Below are 22,185 nucleotides of genomic sequence, written 5' to 3' on the forward strand. Positions count from 1 at the left end.
CGTTATGTCTCAGACTCTGCTGGGGACTATGTTCCTTTCCCCAAGTCCCTCTAGCAGGGAGATGAGATCTGGACCCAGATTCCGGAAAGACCGGCAGAAACAAGTGCCACTGTGGCTGTGTACACAGGGCTTGGGGAACGGAGACCCTGCTGCAGGTGGTTGCCAGCCCACACTGAGAAATTCGCTTGTTGTCATTCTTTCCTTTCTTTCACTCTCCTCCCCAGCCCTGCAAACATCCTCTTTTTCGTCTGGATTTGCACACGTGCCATCCCCCTGACCTCTCTGGGCCCTCATGACCCTATCTTCCTTTCTAGCCCATGGTTACCTCCATGGGACACTGGATTAGCTTTAGTGGCAACACTTTTACAGGGGAGGCACTGTCGTAGCAGAGGAAAACTTATTTTACTGAAAACATGAAATAAATTTTCCTATGTAAGCAGGACTCAGTCAGCCCACCCTTGTCGCTCAAGGTGTGGTCCCCAACCAGCAGCAGCACCAAGAGCACCTGGGCACTCACTGGAAATGCAGACTCTCGGGCTCCCTCCAGTCCCCTTGAGCCAGATTCAGCTTTTTAACAACATTTTCAGGTGGTTCCTGAGTACACTAAAGTTTCAGAAGCACTGGCTAAAGCTTATTTATCATTGAGATTTTTTTTCAATATTCAAAGGTAAGGTAAACTTTTCCCCTTAGTCATTTCATGATGTCTAACAGAACCACAAATGCTATCAAGTTCATGTTTCTGTCTCCGTTCTCCTGAAGTACCCAGAGAGCTGCTCTATTTTCTAAAACACAAACCACGGATGGCCATCAGTTAACAGAACTGGAGGAAAATGACTAAGTCTCTGGTCTCAAGCCAAGAACTACCTTCCAGACTGAATTCAGGCAGCTGAGTAGGTCTGAAGCCTGGTTTTCCTTGGACACAGGAGAAAGATCATTTGGTGAAACAGTTTATATTTCAAAGGTCTGAGGAAGGAATTTGGAAGAAGTCCTTTCTCTGGTCCAACGGGAGCCCTCTCTCTTAGTTTCCTTACCTTCACCTTGAAAGGCCCCCTCGCTGGGGCTTCTGGGCACCCTGACCTCCTGCTGTCCAGTGCTATCCTCTGACACTTCCAGAGGTGACTCTCAACCTGGAAGGGACCAGAAAGAACATCTTGCCAGAGTTCCCCCTTCTGGCCCTACGTGGACACCTACACGTGTCACCAAAGATGGAGACATCACTACCACCCAAGCAGCCTTGGGTGGCTTTGACTTTGAGAGGGTCCTTACAATGTCAACTCCACTTGACTTCTAAGGGAACTATCTTCTGAGAGTTCCACCTGGTTGTTCAGCTGCCAAGCTCTCCACCTAGAAGAGTGTTCCTTCCATTTCTGCTTCCCAAACTTTGCTGTGTCTTTGAAACACCTGGCACCTGTGGTTAAAGAGTGTGGGAGGCTGCTGAGCTTTTGCCTTTCTCAGGGGGTGACACTGCTTCTGACCAGAGTTTGAGCGGCAAGACCTCAGGCTAACTTAAATCCACCTTCAGGACCACAGAGAACAAACCCACATGACCTGCTGTTTTTTATACTGGACCAGAAAACCATGTCTTCCCCAAATCATCCATTTTCAGCCACAAACATTGTAGTTCCTTTGATAGATCCTATGTGCCATGGCTTTGCATTTTCTTATGGTCTTATTAGCTGTCTTCTGGAAGTGCTCTCATGAATGTTGACACACCCTCTAACTATGTGGCAGCAAGCCTGCAACACTCCAGCTTTGGCGGAACAACCTCAGGGCAAAGCAGGACCTGCTTCAAATGAGCTCAAGACTGCACAGTCTTGTTTAGGAATGTGGTCACACGGACAGAGAGGGAGCCTAAGCTCACCAAAGACCTCCACTCCTCCCGCTTGTAAACACCCCTGCCTTTCTTGACACAATGGTGGGAAAACGGGTGATAAACTAATTCCTCATGTAAAGTAATAATAATTTGATGTGTTACCCTTTAAGGGAATTTTGACAAGGGAAGCCTAAAGAGGCAATGCCATAATCTAAAGACAAACTCCTAAATGGTGTCATTCTAGGCCCCATGGCAGATGGGTGGGAAAGACGTGTGACACGGGGGCTGCTTAGAGCATACTGTGCCATAGCTGCCTCCTCCCACTCCCCCTGAGGTCCCTGGACACATGAAACACATGGCACTCTGTTCTGCAACACTTGGCATGAGGAACAATGTCCATGAAATCGGTTGATTTAGAACAATTCAGTTTTTCAAAGCATCCATGGGCTAGGGAAGGGCTCATGAAAACAATTGCAGTCCAAAGCCAAGCCAACTAGGACTGAAACCAGCATTCAGGTAGAAATGCCCGCCCCAGTCAAAGGAAGCAGTGAGGCAGCTACACTACTCCAGGGGAAAGACTGGAACCTCATTCAGCATGGTGAGCTTGGAAGGGGAGAGAATAAGGTGAAAACCAAGGCAAGAGTTTTCTCAATGATCACTTAAAGGCAGCTGAAGGGGGGCTCCTGGGACAAGATGTTAAAATAAAACTATTTTAGTTTTCATTTTGGCTGAGGCTGCAAGACAATAGACACACCATACCAGAGTGAAGGGTTCCAATCTTGCAGAAAGAGATGGTGGGAAGCCAGTTCTGCACCTATAGATGACAGCCCACATCTAATCTACAAAATAAATTGTAGTGGTTGCAAAGCAGGTTGAATAGAAGATGAATTATGGAGAGAACTGTCCAGTGGGCTCCCAGGGGCTTCAAAGCGGCCATGTGAAGAGCTTGCTTTCTGCCTCTGGAACTTGCGAGACACAATGGGTCCCTGTTTGGTTCCCATGAGAAATCTAAAAGTAGCTGCTCTGATGGTAGAGCAAAGGAGAGGTGCCTGCAGAGACCTGCCTGCATGTCCACAGTTGGTTTGAATAGAGAATGTGTGTTTCTCAGGGGCTGGATGGAGCCATCAGAAGAGAGGTCTGAAGTAAGATCCTTTCCACAGGACTGTTTGGGGGCACATAGGGGCCTCAGCAGAAAGCAGTTAGAGATTTACTCACAGGTACCTGAGGCTATGGAAGGAGCTGTAAGTAAGCAGCCAGAGAGGAGTTACATTTGTCCATGTGAGGGATGGTGGAATCACCGAAAGACCCTTGTAAAAGCCCACAGGATGAAGGGTCAGCTTTAAACACCTGCCAGAATCAGGGAGCATGATGCCAACTCAGAGCAGGATTAGCCAAGTAAAAGCTCTCCTATTCTTGCCTCTCCTTCAAAATCATGAGCTAGATATGAGAGAGGGGCAAAAACACAAGGCTGGGCAGAGGACGCAGGGAAGCCAACCAAGCCCTCCTTTACTGCTGTAGGCAACTGGCAAGGCAGGCCTCCGCTGGGAATGGGGAGTAGTTATATCTTTGAGTGAAATTTAAAGTTTGATGATCACACTGACCTGGACATATTAATTATTGGCTAGAGAATGTTTTGTTACCTGAAAGGAGCCAGAAGAGTCACAAGATTTGTCCTAAATGTATTCATGGACAGGAAAGAAATGGTCCCACGGGATACATTTAAAGGACAATAGGAGACATGGATTATGTGGCTTTATGGTTATGTCCCATGGGTCATTGGTTGTTCAATGAAACAATGATTCAATAGTTTGAGAAGTGAAATTAGACAATTCTGCTCTTCTCATTGCAAGATTCACTAGAAGACATATTAGCTTTAGAATGTTTCAGAGTGAACTAAGTTTTTCAGGAGAGCCAGATCCATACTGTCAGAACCAGAAGGAACAGTAGACATGAGCAACTCCAAGCCCTCATTTAGGAAACCGAGGCCCAGCCCTAGCGGGTTTGGCTCAGTGGGTAGAGCTTCGGCCTGCGGACTGAAGGGTCCCAGATTCGATGGGTTGCTCCCCAGTAGGGGGCATGCAGGAGGCAGCCAATCAATGATCTCTCTCATCATTGATGTTTCTCTCTCTCCCTCTCCCTTCCTCTTTAAAGTCAGTAAAAATATATTTAAAAAATAAAAGAAACTGAGGCACAGAGACATCAAGAAAAACAGGAAATATACAGCATCTGCTCACAAAGGCCAGATTTAATTAGTTACCTTTCTTTGTAAAGGCAGAATTTCCCTGGTTTCAGAGAGATTAAAGTAAAACTGTAGACAATGTTTTGACAGTATTTTTTTTAAAAAAATCTATGCGAAGACTTTGTTGACCCCAAATAGCCAAAGAAATATTGATAAAGAAGAACAAAATTGGAGGTATCACACTACCTGGTATCAAACTATACTTCAAGGCTATAGTAATTAAAACAGCATGGTACTGGCATTAAAACAGACACAAAGATCAATGGAACAGAATAGAGAGCCCAGAAATAAACCTATGCCTATTTGGTCAATTAATCTATGACAAAGAAGGCAAGAATATACAATGGGGTAAAGACAGTTTCTTCAATAAATGGTATTGGAAAAACTAGACAGATAGATGCAAAAAATTGAAACTAGACCACTTGCATATACTAGCTACAAAAATAAACTCACAGTAAATTAAAAACTTCAATGTGAGACCTGAAATCATAAAACTCCTAGAAGAAAACACAGGCAGTAAACTCTTTGACATCACTCTTAGCAATATTTTTTTGTTATGTCTCCTTGGGCAAAGGAAACAAAAGAAAAAATAAACAAATGGGATTACACCAAACTAAAAGTTTTTGCACATCAAAGGAAACCATCAACAAAATGAAAAGACAATGTACTGAATGGGAGAATATATTTGCCAATGATAAATCCAATAAGGGGTAAATATCCAAAATATATAAGGAACTCATACAACTTAAGCCCCCCACCCATCCCCCCCCAATAATCCAATTAAAAATGGGCAGATGACCTGCATAGACATTTCTCCAAACTGAACATACAACTGGCCAACATACATATGAAAAGATGCTCAACATCACTAATCATCAGAGAGATGTGAATTAAAACCACAATAAGATATTACCTCTCACTTGTCAGAATGGCTAAATCAACAAACAACAAGTGCTGGCTAGGATGTGGAGTGCACTGCTGGTGGGAATGCAGATTGGAGCAGCCACCAAATCTGGAAAAACAGTATGCATGTTTCTCCAAAAATTGAAAGTAGAACTACCATATGACCCAGCTATCCACTTCTGGGTATATATCTGAATACATCTAAAACACTGATTTGAAAAGATACATGCACCCCTATGTTCATAGCAGCATGATTTACAGTAGCCAAGATATAAAAACAACCTAAATGTACATCAATAGATGAATGAAGATGTGCTACATATATACTGATACAATGGAATATTACTCAGCCATAAAAAAAGAAATGAAATCTTATCATTTGCAACAACATGGACAAACCTAGAGGATATTATGCTAAGTAAAGTAAGTCAGACAGAGAAAGACAAATGCCATATGATTTCACTTATATGTGGGACCTAAAAAACAAAATAAATGAACAGACAAAACAGAAACAAATTCATAGATACAGAGAACAAATTAATGATCTATATGAGAGGAGGTTTTGGGAATGAGTGAAAAAGATGGAGGGATTAAAAAGTACAAATTGCCAATTATAAGAATAATCACTGAGCCGTAAAGTACAGCATATGGAATATAGTCAATACTATTGTAATAACTACGTATGGTGTCAGATGGGTACTAGACTTAGCGGGGTGATCACTTCGTAAGGTATATAAATGTCTAATTACTATGTCATACACCTGAAACTAATGTAATACTGTATATCAATTGTGATTGAAAATTAATTTAAAAAAAGAGAAATGTGTTTAAAAATATAAGACAAAAAAATCTAAATTTATCCTTTTCTGCTCTCTTCCTAGGCTTACGATATAGCCACCCTTATTATAAAGATCCTTTTGTTGAATGTTCTAAGGTTATCTGTGAGTACCTACAGTTGTATCAGTTTTTCATTATTCATAATGGCCACTCAATACCACAACAACTTTGCTAAACTTGTGTATTTGTCTTATCCCAAGAAAGGGTCTTGGAACAGAAGAGGGTTTAGCAAATGTTTGCAGAATGACATAATAATTAGATTCCAGTGTCACTATTTATGTGTTCTTTATATGTCAACAGCACTGCTTCTGAAGAAAGGAGAAAGACAACTCTTCTGTTCATCCTTGGGAACCTGGATGCATATTTAATTCTTTGCAAATCCGTAACTCAGGGATGCTAAGTAGAGAAGGAGCACTTCCTGTTGATGTCTAGTCCCTTGGGCAGACACATCATGGCAAGTTTGCCCATGTGGCCTTATGCCCTTCCCACTGGGAATGGCCACTTTCCCATGCTGAGCTATTCTGGGGCTGGTGGTACCAAAGGCACTCAGCCCCCGGGTCACTTTCCATTCTGTGATGAAAAAGAAACATTAACTCTCACTGGAAGACATATTTGGTTTATGGTCTGGTCAAATTCTTGCAATGATAGACACTCGGGCACACCTTTTATTGGCATTGGTAGGCATCTGAGGTCCCCAGGCAGGACCAATGTAATTGATTCTTAGCCCTAATATTTTCAGGATTTCTTATTTCCTTAGTTTCTTGGTTTTTCAACTACTCAACAATGATGAATAAATGCCCATGAGTCTTAATTAGAGGAGTGTGAAGAAAATCACTCTTTATATGCAATGCGGTCTCTTAAATTCTAATAGGCCTAGAAGCTATAATGGAGTGACCTCTTCCCACTGCAGCCAGGATGCGGACCATCTAGGTACCCTTGGTCCTGACTGGCCCTGATTACTCCCAGGGCGTCCAGAGAAGCAGCCCTTGGGCCTCCAGCAGGAGAGCTCCGAGGAGTTGTGGCAGCTCCCTCAGCAGCAGCCTCATCTGGCCCGGGAGGGCGGGTACCCCCGGGACCACCTGCAGGCAAGGGGAAGACAGATGGACAAAGCCTACCTGTCTCCATCCTGCCCTCCTGGTTCTCCTGGGCTTCCTCGGAGGCACTGGAGCGCCTGGGGAAGGGCTGGTGGCTGAAGAGGTCGTCGCACAGGAGGCTTCGGCACAGCTTGGCCAGGAAGCGGAGGACATACCCGATGCTGTTCACCACAGGCAGGCTCCGCAGGTGCTGTTTCCCATCAAAGGACGCCGAGACTGGAAACCCAGACAGCAACTCAGAGCCGGGCACTGGAGAAAGCCACCCACCTCCGGCCTGGGGCAGAGGGTTTTGTTGGCTCGGTTTTGTTTCTAGCTAGCCTATGTTTGGATTCCGCCTGTCTGTTTAGTTTTGTTTGTTTTTTCACGAATGTCCTGTTTCTGTTCCAGGATGTCATCCAGGAGACCACATTGGGGGTAGTTGTGGTGTCTCCTTAGACTCCTCTGGTTGGTGACTAGTTCTCAGCTTTTCCTTGTTTTCCACGACCTTGATAGTTTTTAAGCGTACTGGTCAGATATTTTGTAAAATGTCCCTCAATTTGGGTTTGTCTAATTTTGCCTCATTATTTGACTGGGGTGATGAGTTTTGGGGAGGAAGACCACAGAGGTGAAGTGCCTTCCTCATTGCAACAGGTTAGGTGTACATGACATCACGGGGGTTTAACCTTCACCTGGCCACCACAGTGTTTGCTACACTTCTCTACTATACTCCCCAATTTCTTATTGCCTTACAAATAAGTCACAAGGTCCTGCCCACTCCAGGGTAGGTGAGGGATTAAGCTCTACCTTCTGGAAGGGGAGAGTCTCTGTAGCATTTGTAATCCTTCTAAAAGGAAAAAGTCTCTTCTCGTCCATTTATTTATGTATGTATGTATGTATGTATGTATGTATGTATTTGTTTGTTTGTTTGTTCAATCATTTATTATTACCAGTACAGACTCATTGTATTTATTTTGTACCGTGGTTATCTAATACTATGTTATTTACTTTGTTGATCAAATTGTTCAAGCTTTTAGGATGAATCCTGTGTCCCTATGACATGCCCTCATTTTTTAGCAGCTCTTTAGTTACTGTTACTTCAATATGTCCCAGGTTCATCTTGTCTTTCTCTGACCCAGCCCTAAAATCAGCCGTTTCTTCAGTAGCCCTGGTTCCATTTACTGAAGATTGATATTTAGAAACCACAGTTTAGGCATTGATGGTGATTGGAAACTTTTGGGAGATATAAGAGGTGATCAGAGCTAGTTTTTATTTCAAAACTAAAAATTAACAAAATACCCATTTTAATTAGAAATCAAAATAATCCATTTCTTTTGTGTAGCTCTTTATGTGTGACAAGACTTTCATATCCACGATCTCCTTTAGGCCTCCTAACTGTCCTGTGAGGAAAGTGGAAAGGTTGCCCCATGTTACAGATGAGGACACTGCAGAGGGCCTGGTTTTTCCAGCTCCTGTGGCCTCTAAGTGGACTTGCCTGTCATTTTAATGCTCCAGGTGACCCTGATTAAGAGAGACAGACAAGGAGCTCCCAAGATGCTCACCAAGGGTCATCTTGGCCATTCAGATGCCCTAGCAATTCCTTCCTAGTGTGGGTATTGTTGCCTGCCTCCAATACCATAGAGGACTGTGTGTCCTGGAAACTGAACACACAGTGGGAGGGCCTGGAGCATCGGGTCTGTCCCATAAATCAGTGTGCACACTTTCCTGGAGGAGCCTGGGAGATCACATAAGTGGGAAAATTCTACCTCCTGGAGGAGGACATGGATTTGTGAGATCAAAAAGTCTAGCCCTGTGGGAGAGGGCTGTAAGGCGGAGCATCCCAGCAGGTGTGCAAGGAGTGGGTGTGGGGCACAGCAGTTTGGTTCCTTTGGCCCATTGTGCCAGCACCAGTGTCACCATTCTTTATGTATTCTGCCATGAGAATATTTGGAAAGCAGTGCCCCAAGGACCAAGTTCTTGTTGGAGTATGTGTGTGTGTGTGTTGGGGGGGGGGGGTCTGGCTAATTCTCCTGAGTCCTTCCCTAAACCACCTCAGTGCTGTCACTTAGCCTTGCTGAGTTTCCAAGCACCATCAGTAACATGAAAGGCCACCTTGCCACTTCTTGGCCTCAATGTGGTGTACAAGGAGTCCCCTCAGTGCCACTGCATTCTCCAAGACACTAAGACCAAGTGCTCAGCTCTGGCCTTTCTGGGAATCTTTCAGCCAAGGGAAACTTGGCAAGGCTCTGCCCACACTCACGTTGGTGCCAGGCAGTACCAAAGCTCCTCCCCAGCACCAAGGCCCCTGAGGCCACAGAAAGGCTGAGCAAGAAAGCAGGGAAAATGGGGTCAGCTCTCCCAGGTTTGGGGGAAGGAGCCATAAAGAACCAGCCAGGTGGGATTTGCTCAAGAAGGTGGGCACACAGTACAGGAGGGGCTTTCTCTTAGCACCTATATGTTGAGCCCCGCTATTTAGCAGGGAAAAGGACAAGGCCTTTGATCTCAGATTGCAGCCCAGGACAGAACCTGGCTCTCAGACAGAAGCTAGGAGGAGAACAGCCAAGAAGCTCTTGGAAGGCCTCACAACAGGTCTCTCCTCCTGGCCTCTCTTGGTGCAGTACTCCTATCTCTGCTCACATCTGCTAAAGTCTCTTAAAAGTCACCCTGGGTCAGACACATGCGCTTGGACCTAGCCAAGCTCTATTTTAATCCACTACCAGCAAGTCAGGCCCAGCTTCCTGCTCAGAGGAAGCTCTAGAAGGTGGGCTGAAACAGTCAGAGCTGGGGAGGCTGTTGGACACCCTGCCCAGCCCAAGCCCTAGGGATCTGGAGTTATGGACACAGACAATAGGGTGGTGAAGGCCCAGGGCAGGGGGTGGGGGCAGGCCAGAAAGGGGGGCGGGGGGAGACATATGTAATACTTTCAACAATAAAGATTAAATAAATAAATAAAACGTGCTGCTTTGATTCTTCAGGATGGAGCCACATTGGAGTCTTCTTTCCCCCGTTCTTAGCCAGCCAGCAGGGTCACCTGCACGGACCCGTTGCTGGGAATCTTATTCCTTTCCCTTGCTGATATGGAGGCTGTGCCCATGATGTTTTCCAGAGAAAACACCAAGCTATCCCCTTAGAGTCAAGGCATCTCCAGGGCTTAAGGACAGGTGGTGACAACCACCGTGTAGACAGCCTCCAGTAAGACATCTAAAGGGGGCAGAGCTCCTGATTCCACCTCTCACTTGTGGTGACAACTTCTGCTCCTTCTGGAAGCTGTTGGGTTGGGGCTGAAACTGGAGATGGGCAATGAGAGTGAGAGAAGGGATTGACTTTGAAGGCTCTTGTTTTTAAAAAAAAATGCCCTGGGAGATGGAGTTGGCCTGCATGGTGATCAGTGCCATGAAAAAAGGACGCAGAATAGAGAGTGACAGGGGCTGATATTTTAGACAAGCTGGTCAGGAAGGAGCTCTTTAATAAGGAGGCATTCGAGTAAAAACCTGAAGGAAGTTCAGGAGCAAGTCACATGGACAGCTGGGGAAGAACATTCCAGAAAGAGAGAACAGGAGGTGCAAAGACCCTGGGGCACGAGCGTGGCTGGAGGACACGAGAAGAACAGCAAGGAGGAAGCTGTGGCCAGGGCAGGGTGGGGGACTTGGGAGAAGTGACCAGGAGATCCAAGAGGTGGCCAGGACCAGGTCACATAGGGCCTGTAGGCCCTTGTAAGGACGTGGGCTTTTTCTCAGAGTGAAATGGGAGCCATTGAGGGTTTAGGGCAGAGTACGGGCGTGATCTGGCTTATATTTTTAAAGAACCAGAGTGGTTGCTGTGGGTGGTGAAAGGGGCTCGATTCCAGATGTATTTTAGTTAGAGCAATAGGACTTACTGAAGGGTTGGAGGTGGGGTGGGAGAAAGAGGAGTCAGGGGTGAGGTTTCAGATGTCCGGTCTTCTTGTCCAAGTGTGGGTGCATCTTCTCCTTGAGTTCTGTAGGAGGCCTTCAGCACACAGGCTCATGAAGGGCTCTGGAGCCCAACAGATAGAGACCAGACCCTAGCCACAACCACTGTCCCCCTAGGGCAGTGATGGCGAACCTTTTGAGCTCGGCGTGTCAGCATTTTGAAAAGCCCTAACTTAACTCTGGTGCCGTGTCACATATAGAAATTTTTTTATATTTGCAACCATAGTAAAATAAAGATGCATATTTTTGATATTTATTTTATATATTTAAATGCCATTTAACAAAGAAACATCAACCAAAAAAATGAGTTCGCATGTCACCTCTGACACGCGTGTCATAGGTTCGCCATCACTGCCCTAGGGCCTAGGCAGAGCATGGCTGCTTTCGTCTTCAGAGATACCCATGGCCCTCCTCATAAACCTGCCCCAGAGCCTTACCCGAGACCATCTCACCACCATAGCCCTGCTTGACCAGAGAGAAGACCAGCTTCTGCTGGTGGGCACAGTCGATGCATGCTTGCACGGCCTGCTGCAGGACCGCCGATGGCCTCTCGGGCCCGAAGTGCTCGGGGAGCTGCTGCACCTTCCTCCTCTCCAGGTAGGGCCCGGCGTTGGCCTGCTTGTTGATGTAGAGGCAGACTGTGGAAACAGACCCGCAAGCCCTCAGCACCAGTGCACATCAGCCAGGGAGCTGCTCCCATCTGCCCCTTGGCCCTGGCCTTGGAAAGCTGAAAAGGGGCAAAAGTGGGAGTGATTCTTCCTACTTAGTAAGTAAAAGAGACGAAGAAGCCAGTTGCCCCAACTGCCAGGGCTTGTTCCCAAGAGGGCCTCCTGGTTGGGGACAGATGGACAGGTGGGACCCCTGTGATGTACTCAGATCTGACAGATACGGAGGGAGGCCCGTGTGGACAGGGTGTATAAGTGCATTTTCGTGCTGGGCATGTACCAGACAGAATCTTCCCTTCTTCTCCAAGGGAGCTGTCAAGCTTCACATACTGTCTGCCACTTTTGATGAATAAAAACATCAATATCATGTTGATTGCTCCAAAAACTATGTATTCAACTGCTGAAAAGAGTGCTATTTACAATTTCAGGGACAATAATCCCTCAGCCACTATTTAGGTGAGCACAATCAATGGTTTTCCACAGATCTAAAGTAAAAATAGTTTGAGCACATGCCCCAAAATGTATCTATTTATTTATAGGGCATATACAGTCTTGTCTGTATTAATGTATTGTTTACATTTTAAAACATAACCAAGAAAAATAAATTTTTAAAGGATGAGATAAAAATATATATTAATAATAGGTATCATATTTTCCTTCTGTACATCGACTCTCCTCTTCTGACTCCTCCCCCTGCCCTTCCCCTTCCCCAGCCCTACCCCAGAGCATGAGCACCTTGCCTTGGGGGACACTAATGCAAAGGAGAGTTGAAGAGGGACTTTAAGAGGACACCAACAGGGTTACTGAACAGTAATAACAATTGTGAAGAAAACTGGTTTTCATTGACCGCTTATTATATTCCAAGCACTTTATATATTTTATCTTGTTTCCTTTTTAAGACAAGCTGGGAATTAGGTGTTATTCCTCCTTTACAACTGAACAAACTGAGGCTTCATGTGGTAAGAGGGATTAGTGTTTGTAATTAGTGGAGCGACAGGGATTTGGACCCAAGCCTTTCTGAGGTCAAAGCCTATGCCCTTTTCAATCTACCAGGCTGCCTTCTCTCCTACTCATCCCAGGTGATTAAGTAAATGTAATTAATAAGAACCTTCATGCCAGACACCATGCTAGGCCTTACAGAGAAAATGGTGACCCAAGCCGATGAGGTCCCTGGCTTCACAGGGCTCAGTGGGGAGGCAAGCTTCTCAGAGAGTCACAGGGCTGATGTGGGACTGGGGCTGTGAGAAACACAGGTGCTAGGAGAGCCCTGAGCGAAGCCTTCGGCACACAGGCTCATGAAGGGCCTTGGAGGCCTACAGATGGAGCATAAACCCTGGCCACCACCACGGTCCCAGGCCTGAGACTCCCTGAGGGCCCTGGCAAGAAGCCCATGAAGGAGGCAGGTGTGCCTGAGCGGAGATACAAGGGAGACATAGGATGACCAGAGGGAAGATCATTCCAGTTGGAGAGAAGGAACTGTGCTAAGATCCTGTGGTGGGCCCCAGGGACTAAGGAGAGCAGTGGGCTGGATCACAGAGGGAGGGAACTTACAGGGCCTTGTTGGCCACAAATGGGAGGAGAACGAAGGAGTTTAGGTGGAAAGGGAGAGGGCAGTGCAGTGGGGTTGTGATGAGGAGGGACGTGTGTGTGTGTGTGTGTGTGTGTGTGTGTGTGTGACACAATCTGATTGCTGCTATTCTTACCACGGAACTGTTGGTTGGTGAATGTCCCATGAGAGACACCAGAGTGAGTGCCACCCTGACTGAATTGGAGGGAGCCAGGTGGAATTAAAGATTAGGATCCTTGGGAGATCTGGAAGTGCAAATAGGGGTGAAAACTCTTCAAGGTGCGCAGGCTCACTATTGGTGCAAAGTAAACCTGGCTCTGGAAAGAAAAATCTAAGCCACCAACTACTCTTTCCAGTCCCACCTCAAGGCAACCAGCTGAACCCAAGATACACTGAAAACCAAGTTTCAAATAATCCAAACTATGAGACATTTAAACTCATGTTCTCAGAGACTCTGGTCATGCTATCTGCTGTCTAGCTAACAGACTAAATCCTTTATTTGAGCTATGTCCGTGACAGCTCTCTAATTCATGAAGTAACTGTTAAGTGACGGACAGGCCATCACAGCCTTGGAGTTCATTCTCCTGACCCACCTGTGAGCGCCTGAGGGACTCCCAGGCTGGGGATGGTGGCTGCGTCCTGAGGGATGGAGCTGAGGTCGGGCTCTGGCGTACTCCGCGGAGGTGAGAGGGCCAACGGAGTCAGGAGAACCGGAGACTTGAGCTGCAAGAGAGAGCCCATTTGGTCAATGGAAATCTGGAATGCTCTCTACACCCTACCAGAATATTTCCTGGGTGGCAGCTACACAACTTGGGTAATCAAGAAGACTTCAGACTGTGAATTTAGTTTAAAAAAATCACTCAATCTGACAGTGCTCCTCTCCCCTCCACCCCCCCCCCCCCTTACCTGGAAAAGTAAATATAAATCATCTCTGGAGAAAGGTCTCACCCCCCCCCCCCCCCCGCTTCCCCCAATCAGTGAATAGCACAATCCAAAATATCCAAACACACAAGGAAGCAAGGAACCAAAATAAGAATAAGCAATAAAAACACGTAGCAAAAAACTCACCAATAGTTTAAAATTTTCAATTATCATACTTATATAACAAAAACAACTGCGATAAAATGTATAAAGATATAAAGGACAAACTTGAAAATATCTCTGGAGAACAGAAAACTGTAAAAAATAGCATTGCAAATTTGAAAAAGAACCAAATTTAACTTCTATAAATGAAAAATACAATAACTAAAATTAAAAGCTAAATGGACAGATTTAATGCATATGAAACATAGCTGAGGAGAGAATTGGTCAGCTGGAAGATACACTGAAAAATCAGAGAAATTATCCAAAAAGCAGCATAAAGACAAATACATAAAAACTATGGAGGAGAGGTTAAAAGACATGGCAAATGTAAAAAGTTGTAACAAATGGAATATCTTCAATGTGCTGCAAGAAATAACCGACAACCTAGAATTCTACACCCAGAAAAAATATTTTTTTCCAAAAATGAAAATAAAATAGAGATACTACCAGATAACAAAGCTAGAGAATTCATCCCTAGAAGACCTATATTAAAGGGACTTCTAAAAGATTCACTTCAGGCAAATGGAAAGTGATCTGAGGTAGAAGGTCTGATAAGCAAAAAAAGAATTTTAAAAATTTAAATGGCAAATACACAAGTGAATTTAAATGAAAATGACTATGTAAAAATAATTATGTCTTGAGGGATTATAAACGCAAAAGAGAATTAAAATGTGTGACAACAACAGTACATAAGTGGGAAGATAAATGGGGTGAAAATGTCCTAAGGTCTTTGTATTATCTAGGAAGAAGTAAGAGAAAGGTTCACTTTATAAAACCGTAGTAAGTAAGCATGCTGCACTTTCTAAAGCAACCAATAATGCAATAGAAAACAGAGTGCTTAACTTTCAATGAGTAGGGACAAATTAAACTTAAAAAAATATGAAAGAAGACAGAAAAGACGGGTAAAAGAAACATAGAATGAATGGGACAAACACAAAATAAGATATAGAGTTAAACCCAAACTTACCAGTAATTTCTTTAAACATAAATGGACTAAACGCCTAGATAAAAGACAAAGACTGTTTATTATACTGGATGCTGTGGGTTGAAATGTGTCCCCCGAAAGATGTTGAGGTCCTAACACCAGTACCTGTGAGTGTGCTCTTATTTGGAAAGGGAGTGGCTACGATATGATCAAGTTGAGCTGAGGTCATTAAAGTGGGCCCTAATCAATACGACTTATTCTTATTAAGAGGGAAATATAGACTCTGAGACAGACACATACGGAGGAAAGACGATGGGAAGACACAGGGGGAACACCATCTGTGGAGCCAAGGAACACCTGAAGCCACCTTTATATCTTTATAGGAATAAAGATATAAAGGACAAACTTGAAAATATCTCTGGAGAACAGAAAAATGTAAAAATATAGCATTGCAAATTTGAAAAAGAACCAAATTTAACTTCTATAAATGAAAAATACAATAACTAAAATTAAAAGCTAAATGGACAGATTTAATGCATATGAAACATAGCTGAGGAGAGAATTGGTCAGCTGGAAGAAGTAAGAGAAAGGTTAACTTTATAAAAATCGTAGTAAGTAAGAGCTCCTGAGGGATGGAGCTGAGGTCGGGCTCTGGCGAAAGGCTGAGAAAGGCTGGGGACGATTCTCCCTCACAGGCTTCAGAAAGAACCAACCCAGCCAATGCCTGGGTCTCAGATTTCTAGCCTCCAAAACTGTGAAACAATAAATTTCTATGGTCTGAGACAATAGATCAACCCTATTTGTTCTTTTATTGTTACAGCAGCCCTAGCAAGCTAATATACCAGATTTTTTTTTAAATCATGTTCTCCCTCCCTTCTTTCCCCTCCCCATGCTTATTTGATAAGGACAGCATTGTCCCTGTCCCTGCCTATAGTTTTCCTTGGGGGTTCCTCCTTTAGGCTTACTCTTTCTTCATACCCCCTATCCCCTGGGCAGGGTTCTGAGGAAGTGCTGTAGGGAGCAGAGTTTGGGGAAATTGAATACCTCACAGTGTCTAACCTCAGATTTTGGTCTAAAAACCTACCTGTTGAAAATGCAAATCAGCTCCAATAACAAGAAATTTGTAGCGAAGAACTTAATTCCATTCCTAGGAGTCAGCTTGCTTTGGGGCCGACTCATACCTTTTCCTCCCTGCATTTGGGGGAGAGGTTAAACACCAAAGGAAGGAGGAGCCAGTATCCTTTGGCCTTGAGACCTGTTTGGGCAACATGTCAGTCAAATCTAATAACCTAATTGAGAAGCATTTGCACTAAAACTTCCCTAGGAAAACATATTATCCCAATATACTGCTTGCATCACAGTGAAGACAGAAGGGGATGCTTGGATGTGGGAAGGGAATGGCCCGGTGTCCTTATGCCTTTCAGAGGTGCACATGGGGTGAGTAGAGGGTGTGAAAGCTGGAGCTTTTCCCCACCAACACTGCACTGGGTTCAGATTCTCCTCTGGGCCCTGAATGGCACTGAAACTGCTGAGGTACAGCAGGGGTGAAGGGGGAGGGAGGGAGGGAGGACTGGGTGCTGCTGCTCTACCTGAGGTGGGCGGGAGGAATGGTTGCATTTCCTCCTGACAGAGGGAAGCCAAATGAGGAGACAATGAAGTCAGTGCTCCATGGGTATGCAGAGAAAGATGGAAGAAAAAGGGGAAAAAAAGACTCCATCACTGGATAAAGTGGAATTCAAAACACCAGATCTGTCTGAGAATTATTTGGTGGTATCCTGTCCACTGTGTCCTGTGACCCCAACAATCTTCAGTAGAGACAACATATTTCAAGGAATGCTTGGTGTGACTGGGTTTCTCACAGAAACTGGTGAGGGGCCACGTTCTGTGTATCAGCAGGCATGGGTCAAAGCAGCCGCCCTGCAGATGAAGAGGGGACAGGGGACATCCAGCTACGGGCATCGTGCACAGCAGAACTCCGAGCAGGGGGAGCTGGAGCCAGCTTATATGGGTCCACAGAGATGATTGCTAGATTTTCAGTCATCTTGCAAGTTGAATGTTAAATACAGCCATTATTTAAAATGACTGAATATATGTACTTAGAGTATTAATTAAAGTATATTAAAGACAAAGATAATAGATACTCAAAACTCATCATTTTCCAATTATTCTACATTTGCATCTGCATGGAAATACAGATGCAAGGGTGGGTTGCTGCACATCTTTTTCCAAAACCATGTTCAGAGACATCACACTGGTGACTTGAAATTGGCCATATTGGGAATATTTAGACCTTGGAAATTGGTAAATGCTACAAATTAGGACTGGAATTATTATTTTACTGATTTATAGATTTAAGAAAATGTTAAAAATCTAAGTTAAATTTAAAAGTGTGTCTTGCCCTAACCGGTTGGGCTCAGTGGATAGAGCGTCTGCCTGTGGACTGAAGGGTCCCAGGTTCGATTTTGGTCAAGGGCATGTGCCTTGGTTGCGGACACATCCCCAGTAGGGGGTGTGCAGGAGGCAGCTGATTGATGTTTCTCTCTCATCAATGTTTCTAACTCTCTATCCCTCTCCCTTCCTCTCTGTAAAAAATCAATAAAATATATTTTAAAAATAAAATAAAATAAAAAATAAAAGTGTGTCTTGTCTGTAGCTGTTACACTGTAAATAGGACAAGATATTGAAATATTTTGTGAGTTCAAAACTATATTATCCAATTCAGCAAAGAACTCACATCCTTGACAGATGAAAGAAGTTCCAACATACAACTTCACTGTTTACGTTTGTCTTACTCCTTAACATCTGTGAAAATATCAGCTAACATTCACACGGGAGCTACACTCAGAATGCTAGAAACATCTGCCAGCATACCACTGCCCCTGACCTATGGCTGAGCCCAATACTGACCCCCGCTCCAACCCTGGGGTGGGGACAGGGGGGGCTACAGAAGTCCAAGGAGAGAGTCCCTGCCATCGGTGCTGCACACCGTCCAACCAGAGGGAATGGCCCCTGCCTTGTGCCTGTGTAATCATTCTCCACCATGAACCACAGGTGGCACTCCATACCAACTATCAGCAAGAGGGGGGCCTTAAAAATAGGCACCGGAAATTATTAAATATCAATTCTTCCCTTGTCTACTATTAAGCTGCATTTAGTGCTCATATATATGATTTTAAAGCATATAAGATCTGTATAATCAAAGAAGCGTTGAAGCCAATTCAACATTTCTAGTGAAAACACATTATAGAAAGACGCTTCAAAGAAGTATTGAAACAAACAAAACCCTGTCTTCTTAAATTTGAACATTCTCCTAATTGAGATTTTTGTGAATTTGACTTCTTATTACTCAGTGCTAAGAGTATATACTTTGGGGTGCAAGGGGAGATGATAATAAGAAAAGGGAAACAAAACAAAATGTTGAGTTTACCCATAGTCATTAAAAAATTACTTTCTTTAAAAGTAAAATTTCCAGTAAACAGAAGACTGTCCTTTAAGTACTTAGTTAGCCAAGGCAGCTGATTATTCGCAAATATCCATGCTCCCTATTCCTTTAATAATGGAACCCCTGAATTTTAGCTCATCATCTGGTCACCCAGAACTACATTTTCCCATCTTCCTTGGAGCTAAATAAGGCTAAGTAACTAAGTCTGGCCAGCTAACTTTGAGGGCTGGACCCTTAAAGGGGAAAGACATGCTTTCACTAGCTCTGTCCTGGATGAGTGGGAGAGTAGGCACTGGAGGAGCCATTTGAGAGCATGAAGCAGGGACTTTTGTTAAGACGGCAGAGCAACAATATAGAAGGAACCTGGGTCCCCAATACCATCAAGTCATTGCGTCAGTACAGAGGGCCTTCCCAGGCTTTAACATGAGAAAGAAATTATTAGCTTCTATTGTCTTTAAGCCACCATGACAGCAGCTGACTTTGTATCCTGAATAATATAACTGCCAACACTTAAGAACATTTTAACCATTTGTTTTTAATATTTTAGGAATGAAATTCTTTCTAGAACATGTTACACTTTTCTAACTCATTAAACAGAGCAGACAGAACATAATTTACTTATTTTTAATCAGAAAGCATAATTACTAATCTGAATAATAATACAAAGAGATAGTGAAGAGGTAGAGGGCTGCTAGCCTGACAGTAAGCGGCCTCAGGTTCTGGTGGTTGGTTGATTCATGCCTAATTCCTGCAGTTTTTCTAACTCCCCTTACTATCAAACCACCAAGGATCAAATAAGAAAATACACATAAAGTGCTTTGGCTAGAACCACAAACATATAAGTGCTCAACAAATGTTACATATCATTGCTGTTAGTATTCATTATTATTATTATGTATTGGAGACAAATGGCTATTTTAAAAGTCCAGTACTTTTTTTCTGCTTAAGTCAGAATTTCAATCATAAAGACACAGAAATGGAAAATTCCGCTACGTGGAGACATGGAGTCATCTGGGTCTGCAGAATGGGAGCCAGGGCTTCTCCTTGGTGCAGGCCCTCTCTCTTTATCTCCTAAAAAAGACTTAGATGGTTTTTTCAGTCATGGAGTCTACCTGTTGACCTTGGGGAGTCTCTGAACAAAGGACCTAAATCAATAGCAGATGCTGCAAATGAGATGTAAAATAACTTTTTGCATGGTAGTCAGGTTACAGCTCTTCAGAGAAAATTAATGTTAAGAGGTGTTTGCTGCCTTTGACTTGGATGAGAAGGGGACAGTAAAGTCATAATGATCCTCTCACAGCAGCGAGCTTGTCCCAGCAACGTGGCTGTCAGCCAGGGCGAAGAGAGAGGTGGCCAGATGGGCCCTGGGAGGAGCCACGACCTATGACCTCTGGAGCACTGACAGCCAGTTGAGCTTTCCCTTTCCTGCCCATAATTCACTCATGTTATTCTCAAGACTCAGAGAAGGGGTTAAATGTCACCACCTGGATTATTGGTCTTAAAGGAGAAGCTTGCTCCCTGCTTGGACCAGAGAGAGTTTCCACATGTGCAGGAGCACATGACTGACAGAGCAGCTTGGGATAGCACCAGGCACGAAGTGACAGACAGCAAGCAGCACAGACCTGTGATACAGTCAGCACCGCCAGCTCTTCTCAGAACTCCTGGGGGCGAGTCTGCCGAGCCTGCCCTGCCGAAGGCTCCAACACTTCTTATTGTGATAATATTGGTAGTATAAATATGTCATAATGTTATTACTGGTACGACAAAATTATGTTATTTATTATTTTATAATGGTAATATTATTGCATACTTTATTGTTCTATATTATTAACACATTATCATAGAATTATGATGATAATTATTATTATCCCCTCGGTGTCCAGCTGTGTGTGTAGTATTCTCCCCCCAAACATCATCCCTTCAAATCTAAGGCTATTAATAAACTGCTATAATTGAGCTTGTAAGAAATGTGTCTACAGTAAAGTAAACAAATTCAGGGAGGGCTCGAAAGCATGTTCTTAGTAATAAAATATGAGAACTTTAAGAGTAGACCAAGTAATATCTTATTTTGCTTGCTCAGCATTTTTTTTAGCAACTTCTGGCTCTGCAACTGTTATCCCAGATTGTTAAAATTGCCAAATTAGTGATTATTTGGTAAATGTAATGAAACCGTATAGTTTCCTTGCTAGCTTCTCCACAATGAAAACCTTTTTGTTAATAGTAAAGGGGGCTTCAGGGTCTAAGAAACCGTCAACATAAAACTGGAGAGACCTAATAGTTTGCCAACTTTATTTCGCCAAATAGGACCTTTTTAAAATTAGCAAGTCCTGACAACATACGACACTTAATAAAATAAAATAAACTTTAACACCAAAATAGTAGGAAGCAGGTATGTCAGAGTAAAGGATAATCCTTTAAGTGGAATCATTTTGGCTTTATGAGCCTTTCAGATGGTTCTTATTTTTCCCAGGTCATGAGTGGGTCAGAACTTCATGCAGACGGGCACCTGGTTTGGAGCCATTCTTCTCTGACGCTTGGGGAGCTGTCTGGGAGGCTGCTGGCCTGAAGTAATTCCCACCCGTTTCCCCAAGTATATGGGAGGTGGACTCAAGGAAGAGCTGTGGCCTGTTGTCCCCAAAGCAAAACGCTATGAGGCATGGGCGTGAGACCCGCCTGCTTAGTGCAGGGCCTTTAGCGCCTACTTAGCATCCCCAACGCTTTCTTCCTGCCCTGAGGTGTCTCTGAGTGTTAGGAGCACTGAAAACTGCCCTTTTTAGGAGACAGGAAAATTGCAAAGTCGGGTTCATTCCATGGAATGAATTTCCATTTTTCCTGGCTCCAGAAATGCTGTGTCTGTCAGTAATTTTCATTCTTGGGTCACAGCTCCCAGGGGAGTAGGAGAAAGGCCAAACAGAAAAGTTTTCAGTGTGTTTCTTCTTCAGCTCCTGGATTTGCTCCCTGGCTCTATAAACAGAAAGGCTGCCTGGTCCAGCCTTCCAGATGCAATCCCCAGTTTCGGGCCACTGTGCCGGTAGCTGAGCGGGAGACCTGCCCCGGGCCAGCTTCAGAGACACAGTTCTGAAGCTGGGGTGCCCATGAGAAAAAGGGGGCTCCCTTCATTAGAAAAATAATCAGTGACAGGCCTGGCTGGTTTGGCTTAGTGGATAGAGCATCGGCCTGTAGACTGAAGGGTCCCAGGTTCAATTCCGGTCAAGGGCACATGCCTGGGTTGTGGGCTTGATCCCCAGCTGGAGGCGTGCAGGAGGCAGTCAATCAATGATTCTCTCTCATCATTGATGCTTCTATCTCTCTCTCCCTCTCCCTTCCTCTCTGAAATCAATAAAAACATATTTTAAAAAATAACCAGTGACAAAAGACTTTACCTAAAAACTTTTATTAAAACCAACAACCCCCAAATAACTTTGAGTCACTTCCCCCCCACCTACCGTTTTTCGTTTCCAGCAATTGGAAGAACTGCAGAGAGCCAAAAGGATAAAGGCTGAATTCATAACCAGCTCTTCCGAAGCGTCGTCTTTCTGCTGACCTGAAATAATTTCCATACATTTCCCTAAATCTATGGGAGTTAATTGCCAATTTGCATTTTGGTTTGAGCATTCAGATCTCAAGATGGAAACTTAAGCTCTTTATTTCAAGACAAGTGAACGAAGGGAAACTTCTGAAGCTCGTTTTC

The 22,185-nt window shown here is 44.1% G+C and overlaps 1 protein-coding gene across 1 annotated transcript in view; it reads right to left on the reverse strand.

The window, feature by feature from the left end:
* SCML4 (Scm polycomb group protein like 4) overlaps positions 1 to 22,185 on the reverse strand; it is an 83,090-nt gene that overhangs the window by 23,034 nt on the left and 37,871 nt on the right. Inside the window, exons 3-5 of the mRNA XM_081094716.1 lie at positions 13,638 to 13,767; positions 11,250 to 11,450; positions 6,908 to 7,102 (exon numbers count right to left, since the gene is read on the reverse strand). Of these exons, the coding sequence (XP_080950842.1) occupies positions 6,908 to 7,102; positions 11,250 to 11,450; positions 13,638 to 13,767 (526 nt within the window). The remainder of the gene's footprint in view (positions 1 to 6,907; positions 7,103 to 11,249; positions 11,451 to 13,637; positions 13,768 to 22,185) is intronic.

The sequence above is a fragment of the Myotis nattereri genome (assembly GCF_964212035.1).
Source record: "Myotis nattereri genome assembly, chromosome: 6".
Taxonomy (NCBI): domain Eukaryota; kingdom Metazoa; phylum Chordata; class Mammalia; order Chiroptera; family Vespertilionidae; genus Myotis; species Myotis nattereri.